This window comes from Taeniopygia guttata, chromosome 1, assembly GCF_048771995.1.
Source record: "Taeniopygia guttata chromosome 1, bTaeGut7.mat, whole genome shotgun sequence".
Taxonomy (NCBI): domain Eukaryota; kingdom Metazoa; phylum Chordata; class Aves; order Passeriformes; family Estrildidae; genus Taeniopygia; species Taeniopygia guttata.
The window spans coordinates 55,574,476-55,596,219 of record NC_133024.1 but is presented as its reverse complement, the minus strand read 5'-3'; the positions used below and the strand labels follow the sequence as shown (position 1 = coordinate 55,596,219).

The 21,744-nt window shown below is 38.8% G+C and overlaps 1 protein-coding gene across 9 annotated transcripts in view; it reads left to right on the top strand.

Annotated features, from left to right (window-relative positions):
- Positions 1-120: 120 nt before the first annotated feature.
- Positions 121-21,744, top strand: part of PCDH17 (protocadherin 17) — a 90,297-nt gene continuing 68,673 nt past the window's right edge. For 3 of the 9 annotated variants that reach the window (XM_030271726.4, XM_030271733.4, XM_030271737.4), the window contains exons 1-2: positions 122-751; positions 2,027-5,525. In XM_030271726.4, the coding sequence (XP_030127586.1) occupies positions 2,898-5,525 (2,628 nt within the window). In that variant the 5' untranslated portion in view covers positions 122-751; positions 2,027-2,897. Of the gene's footprint in view, positions 752-1,570; positions 1,822-2,026; positions 5,526-21,744 lie in introns of those variants that run through there. The other 6 variants (XM_012569685.5, XM_030271698.4, XM_030271689.4 and 3 more) reach the window with 6 other exon arrangements.

Here is a 21,744-nt window from a genome sequence, read left to right as displayed (position 1 = left end):
TCTAATCAATGACACCCAGCGCCCGCCGCGGCCCCGCCCCCCGCCTCCTCCCATTGGCCGGGCCGCGCCGGCGCCGCCGCCGCCCATTGGCTGGCGGGGAATCCGTATCAATGTTTAAGCCGCGGCGTGAGGTGAATAGAGGCAGTCGGAGAGCGGCGCTGGGCGAGCGGCGCGGCGCGGCGCGGCGGCCCCGCGAGTGCTGCAGTGAGGGAGGCGAGGAGGGGGGGGAGAGAGAGAGAGAGCGAGCGAGCGCGGCTCCAACTGTTGAATTTTCACTGAATTCTCCACTTACCTGCGGGCGGCTGGTGAAATGGATCTGGTTTATCGGGGATCGGCGTTCGCTCCGCGTGCTGCCTGGCTAAGACTGGCGACCGTCTGTTTGCAAGGGGCCACCCATCAATGAGGCAGAGAAGAATAATTGCTTTTTCTTCTTTTGCGTTTGAAAGCCTCCCTGCCACACGTTGCAGAATTAACTGTGTACTTTGGGTCCGGACTCAAATAAAGGAGAAAAAACAGTGCAGAACTGAGACTCGGAACTAGATCTGTGACCTATGTTTTGGAAACCTATGTTCTTATTGCTTTTTTTTTTTTTTTTTTTTCTTTTAATGTGAAAGATCTCTGATTTATTTCACACATAACACTGAGGAAAGGTGGTTAAAAACACTCAGCAAAGCAGGAGACAGACGCGCCTCTGTGCCAGTGAGTGGATAACAGCCTTGTTTTCCTGATCCTCAGTCTCCCGGAGAAAGAGGTATAGTAAAAGTGTAGCTGGATCTGACACCCCCACCTTCTCCTGTTTTTTTTTTTTTTTTTTTTTTTCCTTCTTTCTTCCCTCCTCCCTCTCCAAAATATAAATCTGATTAATTTCTTTCCTGTCTATAGAGTGAGTCAGAGAAGCGTTAGGAAGAAGCTGTAACTAATGTCTGTGAAGGGAGGAACATGAGGAGATAGTGAATGTGATTTGTTCCGCTGGATCTGACTCATCCAAGCAGATTGAAACAGCTGCATTTCTGGATTTGCCATTCATTTATTTCAGGTTCCTTTAACAACCTGAAATAATATTTTGCTACCCTTCCCCAGTATTTACCTATACACCATATCACTAGGAAAGGTGTGTATCAGAGAGGGGGAACGCATCTGGCGTTGCTGCCGCTCTTCTCCCCTGTACCAAGATGCTCAGAGAGACTGTTAAAGCTTTGAAAGGACTGAAAAAAATGCATCACTCTTATCGCGGAACTGCATAGGTTTTAATATAAGCGAATTAATCGATAAAAAGATCTCCCACTTTCTTCATCACCAGGATTGTTTTTCCTCCTCTTCTCACCTCCCCTAAATGAAGAGAGCTAGGCGGCAGTGTCACTGGAAGGAGACGCTGAATAGAAAGAAAAGAGAGGCACTTGATAGCGCAGCCCTGTGAATACAGAGACTGTTTCCCTTTTAGCGAGAGACTAAGAAAGAGAGAGAGTGTGTGGAGAGTGTGTGTGTGTGTGGTGGCTTTTCTTTCTCCCCCCGCCCTCCCACCCCTTCTCTTGCTTTTTTTTTTTTTTTTTTTTTTTTTTTTAATCTATGCGTCCAGCCATGGGTTGCCTGTTGCTTTCCTCTCGGCTGGAGAGAAAAGCAAACTGGAATTAAACTGCATCGAGAAAAGTGCAGCTCCTCAGACACGCATACGCACACACGCATAGATACACGGAGAGAAAGGATGTGGTGGTGGCGGCGGCTACTGGCCTGTCTTAAAGAAACCGAACTGTGCTGCTGATTGAGCACGGTCTGAGCTTTCTCTCAAAATATATGTTTACTGCTAGTGATGAAGGTCAGATGGTGGGTTTCTTAATTTTTTCACCCCAGAAGGACGGGTGGGAGGCTGGTATTAGAGGGGGAGAAAAGAAGCTATAAATCCGAACACTAGTTTTTGCGGGCGGGGGTGGAGTGGTTTGGGTTTTGGGCTTTGGGCTTTTTTTTTAATGTGTTTTGTTTTCCCCTCTTGCCCTGCAATCCTCATTCCCTCTCCCTCTGATTCGGGAAGGAAACAGTGACCCAGGGTGTACGAGACAGAAAGGGGGGAAATACCGACGGCAGCGAGATGCAGCTCTCCGCCGCAAGCAATGCAAGATTAGATCTCTAAATGCAGCAAAACACTCCCTGAAAACCAACAACCCCGCGGTGCAATCAGACATTTCACTGCCGCTCACTGCACACGAAGAGGGCTTCAACAGCAAGCTGAGACTTTTTTTTCCCTTCAGTCTCTCTCCTACCCCTCCACTCATCGCATTATAAGCGATGAGTAGGAAATAAGCTTTTTTACCTCTGCTACAGACCTATGACCATCCTCTTCTCCTATGTATATATAAATACACATATTTTAAAAATATTTCTGATCGTTTCTAGAACAAGAACCACAGCTGCCGGTTTTTTTATTATTGTTATTTTTTTTATTATTATTATTTGTACATCTGCGGGGATTCAAGGATCGGGAGCACATCGCCTGCCCGGAGAAGATCTTTTGCAAATTTTCTGATTTTTGAAACCCTCCCACTGCCGAAGTTGGACAGACGAAGTAACTGCGAGGGGACTGCAAGCACGGCAAGCTCTTGCTGAAAGGCTGCCGAAGCTGCTCCCTCCCCTCCCCCCCGACCCCCCCGATTGCTCCCTCCCTCTGAGCTACATGGTCTATTTGCTGCCTCTCATCCTGTGTCTCTGCAGATGTTTTAGAGCAACAGGTTCAGGAACTTGAAATATAGGGGTGGGGAAAGAGAAAGAAAAAAAAATCAAAAACAAAAAGGAAGGAAAGAAAGAACGGTCAGAAGAGGAAGAGCAACCCCAGGGCAGGAGGCAAAGAAGACGGGGACAACCCTGGTCGTCACTGCTGCTCCTGCCGCTCCCTCGCCTGCTCGGGGATGTACCTTTCGATTTGTTGCTTCTTCTTCTGCTGGGCTCCTGCCCTGTCGCTGAAGAACCTGAATTACTCGGTGCCAGAGGAGCAGGGAGCGGGCACAGTCATCGGGAACATCGGGCGCGATGCGCGGCTGGCGGCAGGCGCGGCGGGAGGCGGGATGCTGCCCGCGGAGCGTGGCGTTCCCGGTGGCGGCCCCGGGGGCGGCCGTGGCCCCAAGTCTACCTTCCGAGTTCTGGAGAATTCAGCCCCGCACCTCCTGGACGTGGACGGGGAGAGCGGGCTGCTCTACACCAAGCAGCGCATTGACCGTGAGGCGCTGTGCCGGCGCAGCGCCAAGTGCCAGCTGTCCCTCGAGGTGTTCGCCAATGACCAGGAGATCTGCATGATCAAAGTGGAGATTCAGGACCTGAACGACAACGCACCATCATTCCCTTCTGACCAAGTGGACATGGACATCTCCGAAAATGCTGCACCAGGCACCCGTTTTCCCCTCACCAGCGCCCACGATCCAGATGCCGGGGACAATGGTCTGCGCACCTACCTGCTCACTCGTGATGACTATGGCCTCTTCTCCCTCGATGTGAAGTCCCGTGGTGATGGCACTAAGTTTCCAGAGCTGGTAATCCAGAAGCCATTAGACCGTGAGGAGCAGAGTCACCACACCCTGGTGCTGACAGCATTGGACGGTGGTGACCCACCACGTTCAGGCACGGTGCAGATCAATGTGCGCCTCATTGACTCCAATGACAACAGCCCCATCTTTGAGGCAGCCTCCTACGTGGTAGAGCTGCCAGAGAATGCGCCACTAGGCACGGCAGTCATTGACCTCAATGCCACTGATGCTGATGAGGGTACCAATGGAGAGGTGCTCTACTCCTTCAGTGGCTACGCACCTGAGCGTGTCCGTGACCTGTTCAGCATTGACCCACAGAGTGGCCTCATCCGTGTCAAGGGCAACCTGGACTATGAGGAGAGTGGCCTCATTGAGATTGATGTCCAAGCTCGAGACCTGGGGCCAAATCCCATCCCTGCTCACTGCAAGGTCACTGTCCGTCTCATCGACCGCAATGACAATGCTCCCACCATAGGCTTTGTCTCTGTTCGCCAGGGAGCTCTGAGTGAGGCTGCCCCACCAGGCACTGTCATAGCCCTGGTGCGGGTCACTGACCGTGACTCAGGCAAGAATGGGCAGCTCCAGTGTCGGGTGCTGGGCAGTGGCGGTGGGCCTGGTGCCGTTCCTTTCACCCTGGAGGAGAACTATGACAACTTCTACACTGTGGTCACCGACCGACCCTTGGACCGTGAGGCACAGGATGAATACAATGTGACCATCGTGGCACGTGATGGGGGCAATCCCCCACTTAACTCCACCAAGTCATTTTCTGTCCGGATCCTTGATGAGAATGACAATCCACCCCGCTTCAGCAAGAATCTTTATGTGTTGCAGGTGCCTGAGAACAACATCCCTGGAGAGTACCTGGGCTCAGTCTTGGCCCAGGATCCTGACTTGGGCCAAAATGGGACGGTGTCTTACTCCATTCTGCCTGGGCATGTGGGAGATGTCTCCATCTACACCTATGTCTCTGTCAACCCCACTAATGGTGCTATTTATGCTCTGAGGAGCTTCAATTATGAGCAGACAAAGCACTTTGAGTTCCGCGTGCTGGCCAAAGACTCGGGTTCACCTCACCGTGAAAGCAATGCCACAGTGCGCGTCACCGTGCTCGATGTTAACGATAATGCACCCCTCATCGTCCTGCCTGCCCTCATCAATGACACCGCTGAGCTGCAGGTGCCACGCAATGCTGGGGTGGGCTACCCCGTGGGCACCGTCCGCGCCCTGGACAGTGACTTTGGGGAGAGTGGGCGCCTCACGTATGAGATTGTGGAAGGCAATGAGGAGCACCTCTTTGAGATGGACCCCACCAGTGGTGAGATACGCACCTTGCACCCCTACTGGGAGGAGCTCAGCCCTGTGGCTGAACTGGTGGTAAAAGTCAGTGACCATGGCAAGCCCAGCCTCTCTGCTGTGGCCAAGCTCATAGTCAGGGCCTTGGCGGGGCCCCTGCCCGAGGCTGGCGAGCCACAGGTAAATGGTGAGCAGCATCGGCGGCCACACTGGGACTTGTCACTGCCGCTGATTGTGACACTGAGCACTGTCTCCATCATCTTGCTGGCTGCCATGATCACTATTGCTGTGAAGTGCAAGAGAGAGAACAAGGAGATCCGCACCTATAATTGTCGCATTGCCGAGTATAGCCACCCTCAGCTGGGAGGAGGGGGAGGCAATGGCGGGGGAGGAGGAGGCAGTGGCAGTGGAGGGGGCAAGGGCAAGAAGAAGAAGATCAGCAAGAATGACATTATGCTGGTGCCCAGTGAGGGCGAGGACAGCCGGGGTCCCCTCAATGTTATGAACGTGGTGAGCAGCCCGTCCCTGGCCACCTCACCCATGTACTTTGACTACCAGACCCGCCTGCCCCTCAGCTCTCCCAGGTCTGAGGTGATGTACCTGAAGCCCGCCTCCAACAACCTGACTGTACCCCAGGGACATGTGGGCTGCCACACCAGCTTCACAGGGCAAGGGACTAACGCCAGCGAGGCTCCCCCGAGCCGGATGTCCATAATTCAGGTAGGAGACTTTTAGAATACCCTGGACCTCACTTTAGACAATGGTTTAACTTTCCCTTTTGTCTGCAGTGCAGTCTGCTGTAAGGCACCACTGTAGGAACCACCACAAGTCACTAAAGAGAAGTGGACTTAATGAAAGTGGAACCAGACCACATCTAGTGGGTCTGATTCTGCTGTCTCATTGATGTTTCCCATGTGATTCAAAGGAAAATGCCCACTGTAACACTGAGTTACAGCACTGCCAAAGAGGTGCATGTGAGAGTGTGGGTAGGCATTTAGCTCATTTGAAGCATGCTGGGGTATTTTCCCAGGAGACTGTCAGACAGAGGTGGGCACTTCCACAGGTTTCACTTCTCTTTGGTTTGGGGTGGAGAAGAGGGAGGGCATTTCTGAAGTGGTCATACCTCCTGCAGTAACTAACAGGACAGGGAAGAAATTGCACACTGAGGACATCTATTGCAACAGTGTATTATAGTCCTCCAATCTTGTATATAAATATGAGCTCTTGTTCCAAAATGTATGTTTTAATTTTTTAAAAATTTTCTTCTCCAGAATATATATCCATAAATATATTTTTTGACGGTATCATTGGGGCCCCATTGCCTCCTCCTCTCCCCATAAATAACTAATTTTTCAGTGCTGAAAATTCTGCTTAGTCAAATAGAAAGAAAATGTATGTGGTGACTCCCTCCTACCTCCAGATGTTAACGAAATTCACATCCTGTCATAAACCAGCAAAACAACTAGTCAGATTTCCAGTAGCCTGAGTCAATATTGATGATTGCTTTATAGTGAAAGACTTACATGCTCTGTCTTCTACCAAAGCTCATTTAGAAATTGTAGCTGGCTGCATTCTTCTGCCAATTATATCCACACTGTCCTCTACTGACTTTTGTGAATATGAGAAATGGCAGAATTTGGACCATTGGTACTAATCAAAGAATGACTTAATTTTTAGCAGGTAGTTAAAAGTCCAAACTCAGAAGATTTATTTTAGAGCAGCGAACTTTCAGAGTGAAGGTGAGGGTAGAAATTGGCTCCAGTTGATTTAATTTAAAGTATTACTTCATGATTAATGCAGCTTAATGTTCAAACACTACAGGTATGTTCCAAAGTGATTTTTAACGTTCAGATTGAAAGCAGGCTCTGGATAATGACTATTAAATATATTTGAAATGTCATATCTATTTTATCCTGTGGTTCTCCTGATATGCTGTTCTGAGTCATAGGGGAATGAGCTGAGTGTATCAGAAGTGACACAGACTCATTTTGTGTATGCAGCTAGTGGGAAAGAAGTTGCACTGTAGTCACTTGATGTACCTAAAGAAGATTCATAATACCTTGGAGTTACCATGCCCTGTGATCTGTGAACACCAAATGTTCTACTTGCCAGCTGTATCTAATATTTTAAACTGAATAGAAATGGCTAGTGGTAATTGACTAAATTAAAAAATTGAATAGATTAAAAAAATAAAATTCAAGTAATTGATGACCTAGAAATGGAACATTTATAACTGGAAAAAAAAAAAAAAAAAAAGGAAAAAAACCCTGCCTGTACAAGGTCACTGTAAACTAATCCTCAAGCAACTATTGGGTTGTGTTACAGAAACAATTTCATTTTATGCCTATCATGAGTTTGTGTTGCTATCAATCAGGTGAGTGGAGCAATACTTAAAATCTGAAATTGATTTTAATAAAAAGTGACACTTTAGGAAAGAGTTTAGGTTAGGGCACAACCAGAGATAATTTGATTTATTATTCATGCTTTAAAAAACAAATAACTTTCCATGACACTTGTTTAAGTAATGTCAACTTTTTTTTTTACTGTGAAATGGAGTTGTCAGAAAGCTAAAAAAGAAACACTCCACATTTTTTCTTACTGTCAAGTGTAATAGTTACTAAAAGACAGAAAATTATACTTTCCTACAACCATGTAATGTCATATAAAGCAATTAATTAATGTATTGATGCTACTGAATAGTAAAGTTTCACTTGTAGTGTAAAATCCCTATGGAAAATATGATTCCCTCTTTTTTGCAGTGTTCACTGTATAAGATCAATCATGATTTTTTTTTTTTCCTGAAATCTATATAAAGCTAAAAGAGGAATTTCCTCCCTTAAAAAGTGTGTTGTGGTTTCTATAAGAGTTTTCATTATGACAACTATGGAAAATGTTAACTGAAACTCCTCATAACATATGCTGGTATATCTAATGCTGGTCTTGTATTCCCTCATTATCTACACAGAGTGTTTTGGAAGTTTTCATGGTCAAGTCAGTAGATTAGAAAACATTCAGTTTTACCTAGTGTACAGCCTGTTCAAACATACTTACTGTTACTATATTTTGTAGTTGTACTGGCAAAACAGACACAGTAAGAAACAGTGTAGTAGGTTTCTAGTTAGAAAAGGCTTAGATTTAAGGTAGCTAGAGGGGGAAATTGATCCTCTTCACTGTACTTTTGCATTACTAAAATACATTTTGTATTCTCCATCTCCACATCCCTGGAGTAAATGTTATATAAAATTTGCATTTAGAATGTAGGCACTACTTTATATCTGGTTCTGTACTTCTGCCTCATGTAAAATTTAAACTGCAGACTTAAGGAGAGATAGTAAAGGATCAGCCCTCTCTCTGGATCTACTATATCTTGAATCACTCCAAGAAACCTGTGTCTGCATATGCAAATTACACAGCTAGGAATCAAAGGTGTCAGCAGTGGGAAAAAAATGAAACAAAATCCAGCTGTTTTATCATGTCTTTTAATTATTCAATCCAGTTAAGCTGTTTTCTTCAGTATCTCAATAAGGGGAAGGTAAACAATTGTGTAAGGGTTCTCTGACAAATATTTCCATTAGTTTTTACAGATATGTTTTTGAAACATGATAATCCCATACTATGCAATTCATACAATGGAACTGCATTTCTTCATACTCATTTTCTCAGCAACTGTTTAATGGTACAATTTTCTTTAAAACTATGTATATATATATATGTACATACATATATATGCATACACATATGTACACACATCTATGGAGATGCATTTACATGCTAAAGATGATATTATTACTTAGTACATCCAATTTATTCTAGAAATATTTAATAGCAAATAACTTTTTTTCTCAGTAAGATCCAAATTTTCTCACTCTTATTAGGAGTGCATATTTATTTTTCCTTTCATTTACTAGTTAGACATAGTGGAGCATGGGCCTTATGGTTCCCTTATTTCACATGAATAGTATTTTACTATACAGATAGCCCAATTTATATCAACAAATACCTGTAGAGTAAAGTGTTACTTAGTGACTAGGGATTTCAGACTGACCCAAAAGGACCAGCAGTTGAATGAAATACTTCCTGATATGAGTAAGAGTGGTGTAATCTTGCCTCTCTTTAAGTGACTTCTGTTACACACTAATCACACAATTTGACAGCTTGTGTGTTTGCTCATTACTTTGTAGCATCCTACCTATGTACCACAGTTGCCTGTGTTACTTATATATGAACCAATGAACTTCTTCAGTACCATAAAAATTAAATAGTTTAAACATACATACATACATGTATAAAATATTGGATGGACAGACAAGGGTGCTGTATACGTTCAGCTTTTATGGGTGCAAGAGACTTGTAAGTTCTTAAGTCCTCTGAAAATTGGCCATTTGTGATTTGATGAGCACCTGAGATTGATGTGTATTAAGAACAGTGTTTAACAACATACTGGGAACTTACACATTTACACTTCACCAGCCCATGTTTATTGTTCTTAACTTCAGCAATCATTTTCTAAAGATAGTTTAGAAACAGTGCTTTCAAGCAAAAGCCTGTTACAAATATTTAAATATGGGGAGTTCTGTACAATTCTCATTGCCAGGGTCAAAATTCAATGTGACTTCTGAATCACGTAAAAGCCAAACTATTAGTTTTTATTGGGAAGAGGGAAAGCAGGAGAAAATGGAAACTCGACTTGGCTGAAAGAAGATTTCTGTTCACTCTAGACCTTAAAAACTACTGGGAAAATTTGGTTTATCTCGTCTGGTGACCTACTCACCTCACTAAAAGAAACATAATTTTGCTTTGTTTTGAAGTGCAGACATCAGAAAAGAAAAAGTACAAACATACGTATAGGTTTATTTCTCCTACCAGAATTCTGAGTTAGTTAGTTTGCCTTTCCCTGTGTGAACAAGTCACAACTTCTTCTTGCAGATTTCCAATAGGTAAGAGTAGATGGATAAAGGAAAACTAATAGTTTCTTTACACAAGTAGGTTCCAGAAATAGGTTCCTCAAAGTGAAATATCAGTAGTGTAGAAAAGTATACAAGAGTAGTGTTGCTCATCCTGGAGATTATTTATTGCTATACTTGTGGTGCAAACTTGGGGAGTTTTGTAAATGTATCAGGAGTAAGGTGGGTGTGAATAAAAAAAGAGGTGGTCACAGCTTTTGTTAAACAACAGCTAAAAATGAATGGCTGTGTAGAAAGAAGCTCTCAAACTGAGAATTGCTGTATCTGCTGTACCAGGCACTCCTACAGCATTTCAAGTACACATCATTCTTAATACTTCAGGCATCTGATGTTTATGATGTGTCAATAGATTAATGTCAAGTCCCAGTGCAGCTTCATTGCCAGGTATCTAGTAGTACCTAAGAGTCTTCAAGGAAAATAAAGAAAATGAGCCATATTAGTGCTGCTCTGTCTTTAAATATGCTATTTCATACTTAAAAATTTCTGCTCAGAAATTTCAACACTACAAAAAGAAATCTGCAGCTGCTGCATATAAGGAGAAGCAGCTTTCGTCATAGAAGTTGCGCTCATCCTCAGTGATTTAAATTCCTATTTGAAAAAAGAGGTATATATTTTTTATATATCTCCTACTTCAACTGAGGAGTATTATTCTCTGTTCTCACTAGAACTAGTACAAGGTAACATTTTTCATCAAGAGGATACTAGAGCAGTTCTAAACATTTGCAAGTTTGCAGGTTTGTACTCTATATATTTCAGAGACTACCAGCTACTTATTCTAGGGCTGTATCTAAAGACACTTAGTTGTGAGATCCAGCTCTTGAACTACCTGCCTATGTATCATTATTGCAGCTTTTACAGTGTTTTACAAGGCTAGATGTTTTGCAAAATAATTCCTCTGAATGCTTACATTTTGTTAATACAGTCTGCAGTTTTGTGTACAGTCTGTTTTTTTTGTTACATAGTTATTCATCTTTAGTTTCATTCACTGGATGAAGTCCATCCTAGAGTTGACTATGGAAGAATTTCAGTATGAAAGCTTTCCTATACATCCATGAAGTCTTCTGTTTGTTTTGGTTTTTTGTTTAGGTTTGTTTGTTTTGTTTTGTTTTTAAGCCAAGATGCACTGCATAGTATAGTGGCACAAAGTACATACATTTTAGGACCAGATCTGGCAACACACCACTTACTGTGGCATCTGCACTGGCTGCTGAAATAGACTGAGGAAGCAGAATTGAACTAATTTTTTGTGCTACATCAGTTCTGATCTTGATCTGAGTTCCTTGCTGATGATATTTATAGCACTATTATTTTAAAAGGATCATTCTTGATACACTGGTCTATTTGAAATCTAAAGAACTTTCCAAGATGAAAATCTGTAATAAAGAACAATTAAAAATAGAGAAAAAAACAAGTCTAAAGTGGAATATACATATTATGAAAAAGAAAACAGTCTTTCCAGAACAGAAATTCATGTTAACAAAAAAATAAGAATAATAATACCTCTGTAAAACTTGTTGTTTAATAAAAGACATTTAACAAGTTATGTAAGATTGAGTGCCACAGCTCTCAACTGCTTTTAAAGTTATCTGGGCTTTCTACATCTTTGTGTTCATTGTCACTACCTAAACTTAGTTGGAAAGATCCCTACAAATTTGTGATTACCAGTACAATTTCAAAGAGTGATCAATCTTTTGAAGAGTTATTTTCAACAGCATATTTTCTCAAGTTTCTATTATTCTTCCCCATGTTGATGAAAAGGCAGTTCTTACTCATAATTCAGTCAATAGCATAAGTTTGTCTTCATAAATGATTTTGGGGTTCAAGAGTGAATCATGACAAAGACCTCTATGGAATGCAGCTAAGAATAGCATGATTGGGCTCTTCATTTTTGAGGGTTTTGTGATTTTTTTTTTTTTTTTCTTACGACATCTTTACAAACAATTAAGGAGACTGGAATTTAGATGTTTTTGTAACTATGATGTGAATTGTAACACAGTACCATAGAATGGTTTAGGTTGGGCAATACTTTTAGGATTCCAGTGGTTAACCCAGAATAATCATGTGTACAGTGGAAAAGAAATCAAACACTCCATTGAACATATTGCTGAACATGTTACCACATGTTTTCATATATTTCTGAAACTGTGAGTAATACAGCATTATTATTAAAACTCAGTAAATATTTTTACATGGAAAATTAGCAGTAGGTATTTTTGAAATACTCACAAATATTACTTGGTATTAAGAAAGCATAGATTCAATCTGGTTTCTCTGATAAGATGAAAGTGTCATTAAAAAAATTCCTCCCAAGTCACAACATCTGGATGTGAAGCAGCTGTGATTTTATTTAAAAAAATAATTTTTTTGGTCTTTTTTCCCCAGCACTTTTTTATCTTTCTCTTCACTACCTTCCTCCCCAGAAAGCATTAACATATCAACTAATATTTATATATGTGTTTCTAAGTATCATGCCTAATTTCTTCTTTCTTTTGTTGTTTCTACAAAAGTTAAAATTGTTAAGTTAAATTAGTTTTAGGTTTTGCCATGCAAGGCACTCATTCCACATACAAAAAGTGGATGTATGTGGGTTGTTTTCTGGATTTGTTTTTGGTCTTTTTCTGAAGAAAGCATATATGTTGCATGGCAGAATTCTTCAAATACTTCAAGCCTGAAGAGCACCTGCACATATGAAGAAAAGATATTTTGACACTAGTATTAATGTTTTCCAATAGGTAAAAAAAATCAGTGATGAGAATTTAAAGAAGGATTTGTTGACCAGAGCAGAAACACAGCTGTGTTTTCATCTTTAAATTATAGAAGCAATCCTCTGATGCCAAAAGGTCAGTGTAGAGCAGTTGGGACAAATTTTTGCAGCAGACAGCCTGAAAGCTTTATGCTTTCAATTGTATGGCTACTTCAGCTGTAAGAGAAGTGGTAAAATTAATGCTAAAGCGTTCAAAAATACAGGAAACAAGTAAAACTCTCAGGGGACTGCAGGCTCTTGACTTAATAGAAAAAAGAGGGAAAAGAAAAAATAAAAAAGAAGTACCAGGAAGAGAGTGGCAAAATTACTGGGGAAAAAGTTCCCTGAGTTTAAGTTTTTTCTTTGTTACGTATTTAAGGGGGTATCGAGGATATTAACAAGTCACTGCTTTTGTTGATGAGATGAAACAAAGTAATGTGCAGCTGCCATAAATCTTACCCAGGGTGTATTCTAAGCCCTACTAATCTATTTGTCATAGTGCAACCTTTGTTTTTCAGTCTGCTATAGACTTTTTTTTTTTTTTTAACAGAAGAAGATTCTGGATTAATTACTGTAAATCCTATGAGAAAGAAAAAAAAAACGTAAATTATATAGCAGTTTTTATAAAATACTCAGTATTAAATACTTCATTGAAGAACAAGCAAATTCTTATGAATGTCCCTGTTAATTAGGATATTAGACAGTGCTTTAAATAACTTTCTTGAGCAGTCATATATTTACTAGCTAAATCCCAGAAGCTGCTGATACATTTCCTTCTTTATAAGGTCACACAAGAAGCATTTCTTTCTCCTACTGGTTTTCTTCCACTAGGTAGTTGTGTGTTACCTGTGCAGATAGATAGATAGCAAATCAATTAATCCACTTGCTTGACGTGAGATCTCTTTTTTTTGTCCTGAAAACTGAGGAGTCCCTCTACATAAAGACAAAACTGCGTAGTTTCAGCCAATATTAGTGTTATTTGTATAGAGGAGCAGCATAAAGATCAATTTGTATCTCACTTTGGTTCACTGAGGGCGTATCTCCTTTTCCAACTCTCAAGACAATCAGTCCCATACTGGTCTATTTTCAATAGAATAAGATATAAACAATCGAGGCATCTTAAGTTCTTCAAATTAAGATATTTGATTTTAGCCAAGGACCTTTCATGGCTTTGTGGTGTATGTCTCAGAATTTCTCACATTCATAAAATACTTCAACCCGTAACAGAAAAGTTCCTAATCTCATCCTCTTCCCTGCTGGGTGGCTTTGTGTTGCAGTCTCTGTGGCCTGCCAAAGGAGATCTCCAAAGGGGAAAGGAAAAGTCTTGTCATGGGATGCAAATGCATCATTTCAGCTGTGTGGGTGAGACCTCTAATTGATACATTGTAGGCTCTTGCAGTGATAGTCATGCAGAGCTATTTTCTGAGAGTAGTTCAGACCATCTACTGGTCTGCGTACGACGTATGTGTATCGTCTGTACTAGTTCTAGTGACACTGTGATTGCTCGTATTTCCAGTCCTTTCCCTGGAACATTTCCAGGCACTTTTATTATATTGAAATGGCTCTTACAGTTCATTGAGCATCCAGCATAATACTTTGAATATGACTGGTGCCTGTGCATATATTTATTAAAACAAACAAAAAAAAAAAAAATCAGGCAGTTAAACCTCATAATTATGGGAAAATGAATCATAACAATAAAAGACCATTTAAGCTAACAAGCTTTGTGATCAAAGAATAAATACAGGTTAGATAAATGAGACTCTAGATATAACCAATCTACATAAATAAGCTTTTGTCTGATTAGAGGATAAGAATATATTAAAATAACCTTAAAGTGTTTTAAAAGTATTTTACTTTAATACTTTTATAATTTCTAGTTTAATTTCATCATATTTTTAACATTCCCACTCTATAAAAAAACCTGAGTTAAATGATAAACTACTTTTACATGCTTTTATTTTTTGATTAACAATGTTTACAGTGCAAAAAAAAAGTCTAAACTAATACAAGTGAACAAAAGTAACATCATAAGTTTTCATTCCAGTTTGACTGTGTTGTGTGTCAAAAACATAAAACATTTTTAATGTCTTAATTTTAATTTTTTTTATGTGGCAATGTTTTTTGATTGATTTTTAATTAAAGAAAAACATTAAAGGGAACATTTAAAGGACAGTTTCTTGTTTACTGTCTTTATCAGCAGAGAGCAGCCTTTGTAGTGTTTGAAAGCTAGTGCATTAAAAATCAATTTCAAGTCTTCAAAGCTGTAAACTCTTGCTTGCTTTGTAGATATATACTGTTTTTAAAATCATTGGAAGCACAGTTGACAATTGAATTTAAACAAAAGGTAAATAATGGTTTCATGAACATTTGAAGGATTTTCATGTATTTTTAATAATAGCTACAGGAATTTTTTATAACAACAAATATGTGAATAACAATTTGTAGCTTTTAAATGCATAATTTGTTCCTAAAGACAGTTTTTTTTGTATTCTTTTATTAAGAGAATTTTGTTTTAAACTTCTCTTGGTGTTATTCTGTTGTTTTTACTGAATACCATGATTCAAACACAGAACATGTCAGTCAGTTCCTTTACTTATTATATTTCTGTCTCGCTCTTTGCTGATTGCTAAGCAACCACTTATGATTGTTTAGCTACAAATCGGTTTAAAAAAAAGGTAAGCTGAAGTGGGCTAAGAAAATGTTCATTAATTCTTAATGAAAACACTTAAATTCTATAAAATTTTAAAAGTAACAAAGAAAAGAACATTGTCTTAATGATGTACTTCAGATTCAGCATTTGAGTGACTGCCAGCAGAGTAAAAAATGCTCTTTTTGTGCAAATCTAGAAAAAATCATGTCCTTAGACCATGAGTAATTTTGAGGCCGGTGGAAATAAACATATATATATATATATAATTAAATTAATATTATTTCTTTCAGGGAAGGATCCTTAAAACACCTAATCATTGATCATTTTAATTTAGGTCAATAGAACCATAAAATTAAATAGATCATTTGCAGTTGTGGGGTTGCTGATGTGCATAAGCATGTGCAGAATTCAGCCCAGAATCTGTTAGACTGTGTTACCTGAACTGCTCCCTGTTGCTTCTCTCCTTTGCTTTAAGAACACTGCAAAGCTGCAAAAGCTGTTAGTTTCACTTAGCCTCCAACTACATTTTCTCGTATTCTGTTGAGATAGTCCTGATGTGTTGCTTTCTTGCAGAGACTTGAGTAATTTGATATGCAGATTTGAAGATCATAAAAACAATCCTGCTCTGATGATCATGAGCCAGATTATCCAGCCACAGCTGTAAAGTACCAAGTGTGTTCTTTTGTGATCTCTTCATCATTTCAGTGGATCAAATGACAATAAGAATATAGTGGAATTTAGAGTGCTTGAGGAATAATGAAATTAAAAGCCTTTTTAAAGTGACAACCACGAAGCCTTTGAAACTATTATATTTCTAGGCTATGGGCCAGATATGTAACTGTGTGTATGCATGCATACATGGATATACACAGAAAAGAGAGCAGAATGGAAGCAAAAGAACTGTTGAGATGGATAAAAAAAAGCATTATTAATGAGCAAGGTGCATCTAATATATATTTTTTTTAATATTGTGTATGATCTGTACAGAGCTGTGTAGAAGTGTTTTGGAAGATACTGTCACCCTGCACCTTTTGCTGCAAACTAGAATGCATCAAATTTAGAGACAAATTATGTTGTCATTTTTCTCCTGAGGCAAGAGTATTGGTAAGGAAGGACCTAATTTTCCACTTCATGACAGAATCCTGCTATCAAACTTCAAGATTGAGAGTGACGATTAAAAGGAAGTATAATTCATTCAAAATGTGAAAAGAAACAGCACTTAACTGATTCCATAGACTGCGTTAGTTATTAAAAAGCACATGATAATTTGCATCTCATAGCTCCAAGGTGAGAAATATATCAGTCAGCTTTGTAGCTGTTGGGTGAAAAGGAGGTGAAAACAAGATGTTGTCTGCTTCTTCTTTCAATATACAGTTTTTATTTTGTCAAAATCTGTACATGTATTTTTGTCTATTTAAACCACATGTATCTACTTTTCAGGTGTAACAGGCCAGAAGCAACTGTATCAATTTATTTTGTTATGTATTCATTGGCCATCACATACATGATCTTTCCCAAAAGTATACCTCTCATCATTGCAACAATGAGACATAAAAAATAATAATGCCTTCAAGCATGAAGTAACTAATTTTAAGTATTTTTCTGGGCTCATTTATTTCAAACAACCTTCCAGAATTTTGACGAGAACTTTAATTTCAGTTCCTTTGATATATGTGTAGACCACAAATAGTCTTTCCTTCATCCCCTGATACTAGCAAAGGAAACTTAGGAATGTGTATCTGGATTTCCAGATTTTGACCTACTTGTAAAGCAAGAGGAAGCTGTTTCTATTAAACAAATGTAAGCTTCAAGAATTTTGGTTAGCAATGGCAAGAATATTTAGATAAATTACTTGCAGTCATACTTGTCTTGCTGATACGTGTGAATGAAGAAATAGGAACACATGCTGAATAGCCATGGGAGGGATAAACTACTTTTACATGCTTTTATTTTTTGATTAACAATGTTTTAACTTTCCCTTTTTTAAGGGAAAGTTTTTGCTCTGATTTAAGTTTTGGGTTTTCTATAGTGTTTTATAATAAGGACAATTACATAGTAATTTGGGTTAGAATGCATGCCCAGTTCCCCATCTCAAAACCCAATTTGTTACTACCTGTGGCTATTTCTATTAAAAAAGAAACATAATTACAATGAGTCTCAGCAGTCTAAGAGTAAATTTTTGCAATTACAATGCTTCCCTTGGGCAGATATATGAAAATGGCAGATTAATTCCTGCCAGTCTATTCCTTGCACATTCTTAAGGTTACTGGTAGCTTGGACTATCATTATATTGGTGCTGTTTATTATCCTTTGGCTAAGGTTAAAGAAGGAATGCTACTATAAACCCTTTAAACTAGGATGCTATACCACTGCCTTGCAAAGTCTCTGTGCTGAAGTGTGATCAACACCATCCTAGGAGCAAGATACCACTTCTGTTTTTATGGAAAGTGGAGGATTTTGCTGCTGATTTTAACATTTAGCAGGGCATTTCAAATTTTATTGCTTTATGCTTCAACAGATTTAAATAGAAACACCAAACTCAAGTTTAATCATTCTTAGGAATTTATTAAGACATTAATAAAGCTGCAGCTTTATAACTTTTGGTTTTTTTTCCCAAATAGCACAATGCATGAAACACCAGTAAAGTAAGATGGCCCTGAATTATGTAAATGAACACATTCCCATGGAAATAATTCATCTTCTAGTGGGCTTTTCTACCTGTAAACAAGTTTTGAGAGTATATGAGTAAATGAATTGCATACAAAGGCTGTGTTCCTGGAGATCACTCTCTGCAGCTAAGAACCTAACTCCATGTTGAATTCCAGTGAAGATGGAAGTTGGTGTGGCTTCACGTGGGCTCATGAGCCACCTGCAGGGAGCAGCATTAGTCTGTGTTACACATGACCTGGTTTGAGTATCCAGGAAGAGCAGGATGAACAATCCCAAGTTTTTTTTTTTTTTTTTTTTTCATTTTGCATGAATTTTGTTTGAAATTTCTTGCACTGTACCTGTAGTGTTTTCTTTCCTTTTCCCATTTTGAAACAGGTTTCTACATATGCACACTTCTGAATGTCAACTTGGTGACATCTGTGATGTGGGCATTATTTAGAGAAGGTTTCATTAACTATTTTCTTTGAGAGGTCTCAAATAAAATTTTAAAAAGTAAAATATATATGCGTCCTTCAGTTGATGTTCAATGCATTTCACTTTGCAAAAAAGTGATTCCATACTGGATGAGCATCCTATCTAATTTCATAGAGAGTCCATAAGACAAACCCCTCAGTCAAATATTAGCATTCATGTTCAGTCCCTCTATCACTGGTGAAACCTGCAGTACTGTCCTAGATATTGACAAACCAACACTGCTTTGGAACAGAACGATGACTTTATCTAATCCTGGAATCTTTGCAGAGACCGTATCTTATGTGGATGTCCTTAGTTTTACAGAAAGATCTGATTTCAGAGTCTTGATATGGCAAGCCATAATGAGAAGGGCAATCCAGAACATTTTCTTCCCAGTCTTTTAAGAATTTACGGATCAAAATCAGCTCTTAAATGCCTATTAAGTTAGAGATTACTTGTGGTTAAGTGGTGGTTGTGTCCTAGATGAGGTGATCCTATAAAGAAAGACAGCTATTTTTTCTTTTGCTTGTTTTAAATCAATTTAATAGAGAGTATTATCAGAAGAACATTGCAGTAGGTTAACACTGAAGTGACAGAGTTGTGGATGCATGCACACAGCCCTGTATCAGAACAGCCTTATTTTTTTCTGTCCAAATCTACTTGACTACTGCTACTATGCTCATGGTGTAATGGTGTATTCAATCAAACTTTCCATTTTATGAGGTACCTCATCATAGACACATGACTGTTATGACTTTAAAATATATTTAGGGACAGAACCTCTTGCTAAATTTGTGCAAGCCTAAATTATTTATCTTATGTCACAAATAATAAATCAACTCATCACCATTTTACAGTTGAAAATCTCCTTGCATGGCTGTGTGAATCTGTAAAGCTTGATGATCTACTATTCTGTCATAAATTCAGCCATTATTTTGGCAGTATATTTAGTGCTTTCCTAGTGCTTAGAGGAAATAATTATGCGAAGGTGTTTGTGTGAAAGTAGGGCTTTGTGTATTGTCACAAATGTTTAGAGAATACCTTGTTGAGTATTTTTAAGAAAAAAGTTGATATAAAGAGTTGCATGACCTAAATAAGAAATTAGACAAAAACTTGTAATATAAATTTCAACATCTGTGATTTTCTTCTGAATTCCTAGGGAATTTAAGGGAATCATCGCTTTTCTGGTGTGGTATTTTAGGAAGAGAAAGGGGATAAGGTGGCAGCTTTAAAGAAAAGGAGGTGATCTAGATTTACCCTTTTTTTTCTGATCGCCACTAGGAAGAAAGCTTCAGTGTTCCTCTTTGTATGTGTTTTCTGTGCAGGCAGTGCAGCTTCAGAACCAAATCCTGCTCCATCTTTGTTGCTAATTTCTTTCACTCTGTAGGAAAAAAACAGAACTGGAATTTTGTGCTGCATACAGCATTTGCTACCTATCTAATCACCTTTCCCCGTCACTGCCATTACAAATCTGTTCAAATGCAACTTTCTTCAGCATATAACATATGTATCTGTGGGAATGTAGCACACCATGCAAAAGCTCGCTTAGCTGGTAATTGAAGTAAGCAGACCGATCCAAGGGCTATTGAAACCAGTTTGAAAACACCCATTGATTTCACTGGACCTCAGGTCATGGCTTGGGGGAATTTTATTGTTGTCTTTAGTGTGAGTGTGGGTTGGACAGAAAAAGGTAAACATACGGGATAGATGTTAACACAAAGTTAACAGATTTTAAATATCCCTTGTCTCTGTTTTCTCCTTACTGAATATGATAAGTACAAAGCAGATTAACAGTGTTTAAAGGCCATAATTTGTTCACCTTCTCCACCATCCAGTACTGTAGTGTTTATAAGCTTTTATCTGTTCAGAAAACATTTGGGTTATGTTGCTCTTAGTAACAGGAAATAAGCCGTGGTAAGAATAGGACAAATTTCACTTTACTTACTGGCTTCGCTGGGAATTCCTGCTAAATAAGAACTTTCAGATGTGTCTCAAAATTTAAAAAAAAAAAAAAAATGCCAGGAGAGCAACATTGCACTGCAGAATGAGAAAGAGAGAAAGACAGAGAGAGTGAGGGAGGAAAGAAAGAAAGAAAGAAAGAAAGAAAGAAAGAAAGAAACAAACAAACAAACAAAGGAAGGAAGAACACAGTTGTTCTCATGCAAAAAAAAAGGTTCTAAACATTCTTAAATTCTAAACAAGTACTTTGATCCTTACATTTCAAGGCACTATTTCAAAAGTTTTCCCTTTAATTTTAAGTTTTCCTCTAAATTCTAGACTTCATATTTAACATGAAAAACAAAAAAAAAACCATGACCGACAAATGCTATCAAAGACAGACTCCTATGTGTATTGTTATTTTGAGTTCATGGTAGGATATTAGAATAAGCTGGATATTGCAATAAGCGCAGATTTCATTCTACTTAGCTAATTGTAATTGAGTCTGTTATGCAGTAAACATAGTAGCTGTTAGGAATACTAAGGTAGACTGAACATGGTGGGATCCATAGATAAAAGGAGCATTAAAGCGTTTCAAATTCAATCATTAGGTTTCATTGCACCCATCTGCTACCAGAAAATATAATGGGCAGCTTGATTCATTGACCCTTAACTGTCATTTTTGAACCATGTTTTCTTAAATCCATATTTTCAAGTCAGATCTAGAGAGGTAATTTGATAAGAGAATACCCAGTATCTCTTAATGCAATTACATTTTTTCTTTTTATTTTTTTTTAATATAATCAGGTTTAATGGTCTCTTGTATGTTCTGCTAATCCAGTGAAAGTACTTATTTCATATTAAATGTGGTTAAAAGAAACTAATGTTCAACTTCATTAAAACTTCTATTAAATACAAGGTTTGCTGAATTTCTGCTATTTTTTAATTCATGAACTAATACTTTTTAGTAATTATTTCTGGGGTTTTCTGTTACACTAGAATTATACTTACATGTTTCATATCCACAAAGACTATGCAGCACAGCGCAAGGGCTAAATACAGATTGAAACTGTGGAGTTCTTTGTATTTTGTTTCCGAAATATGTTTTGTCTTTTTCCTTTTGTGTTCTGAAGCAGATATTATCTTTTGCAGAGGGGTTGGAGAGGGGAGTGGGTGAAGTGCCTACATCTCTTAGCAGTTCTATATGTGTGGCACTCAAGGAGACTGTGTTGTAAAATAGCAGTTTTACTTAGTGAAAGCAGGAAACAATGTGATAAATGAGGATAATTTAATGTTTTTTCAGCAATGGCAGACTATTATAATATTCTGTCATCTGAAGTTTTTGTAATGGAAAAAAGTGGTTACATGTATTTCTTTACGCAATGGGATAGAATTCCTGAAATATTTATGTAACATAGAGACAGATGTATGTAACCTAACCTTATAATCCCATTTCACAGCTTTCCCAAATACTGGGAAGCTCGATAAATGGGAAGCCGATTATATTGGCACTGTAAC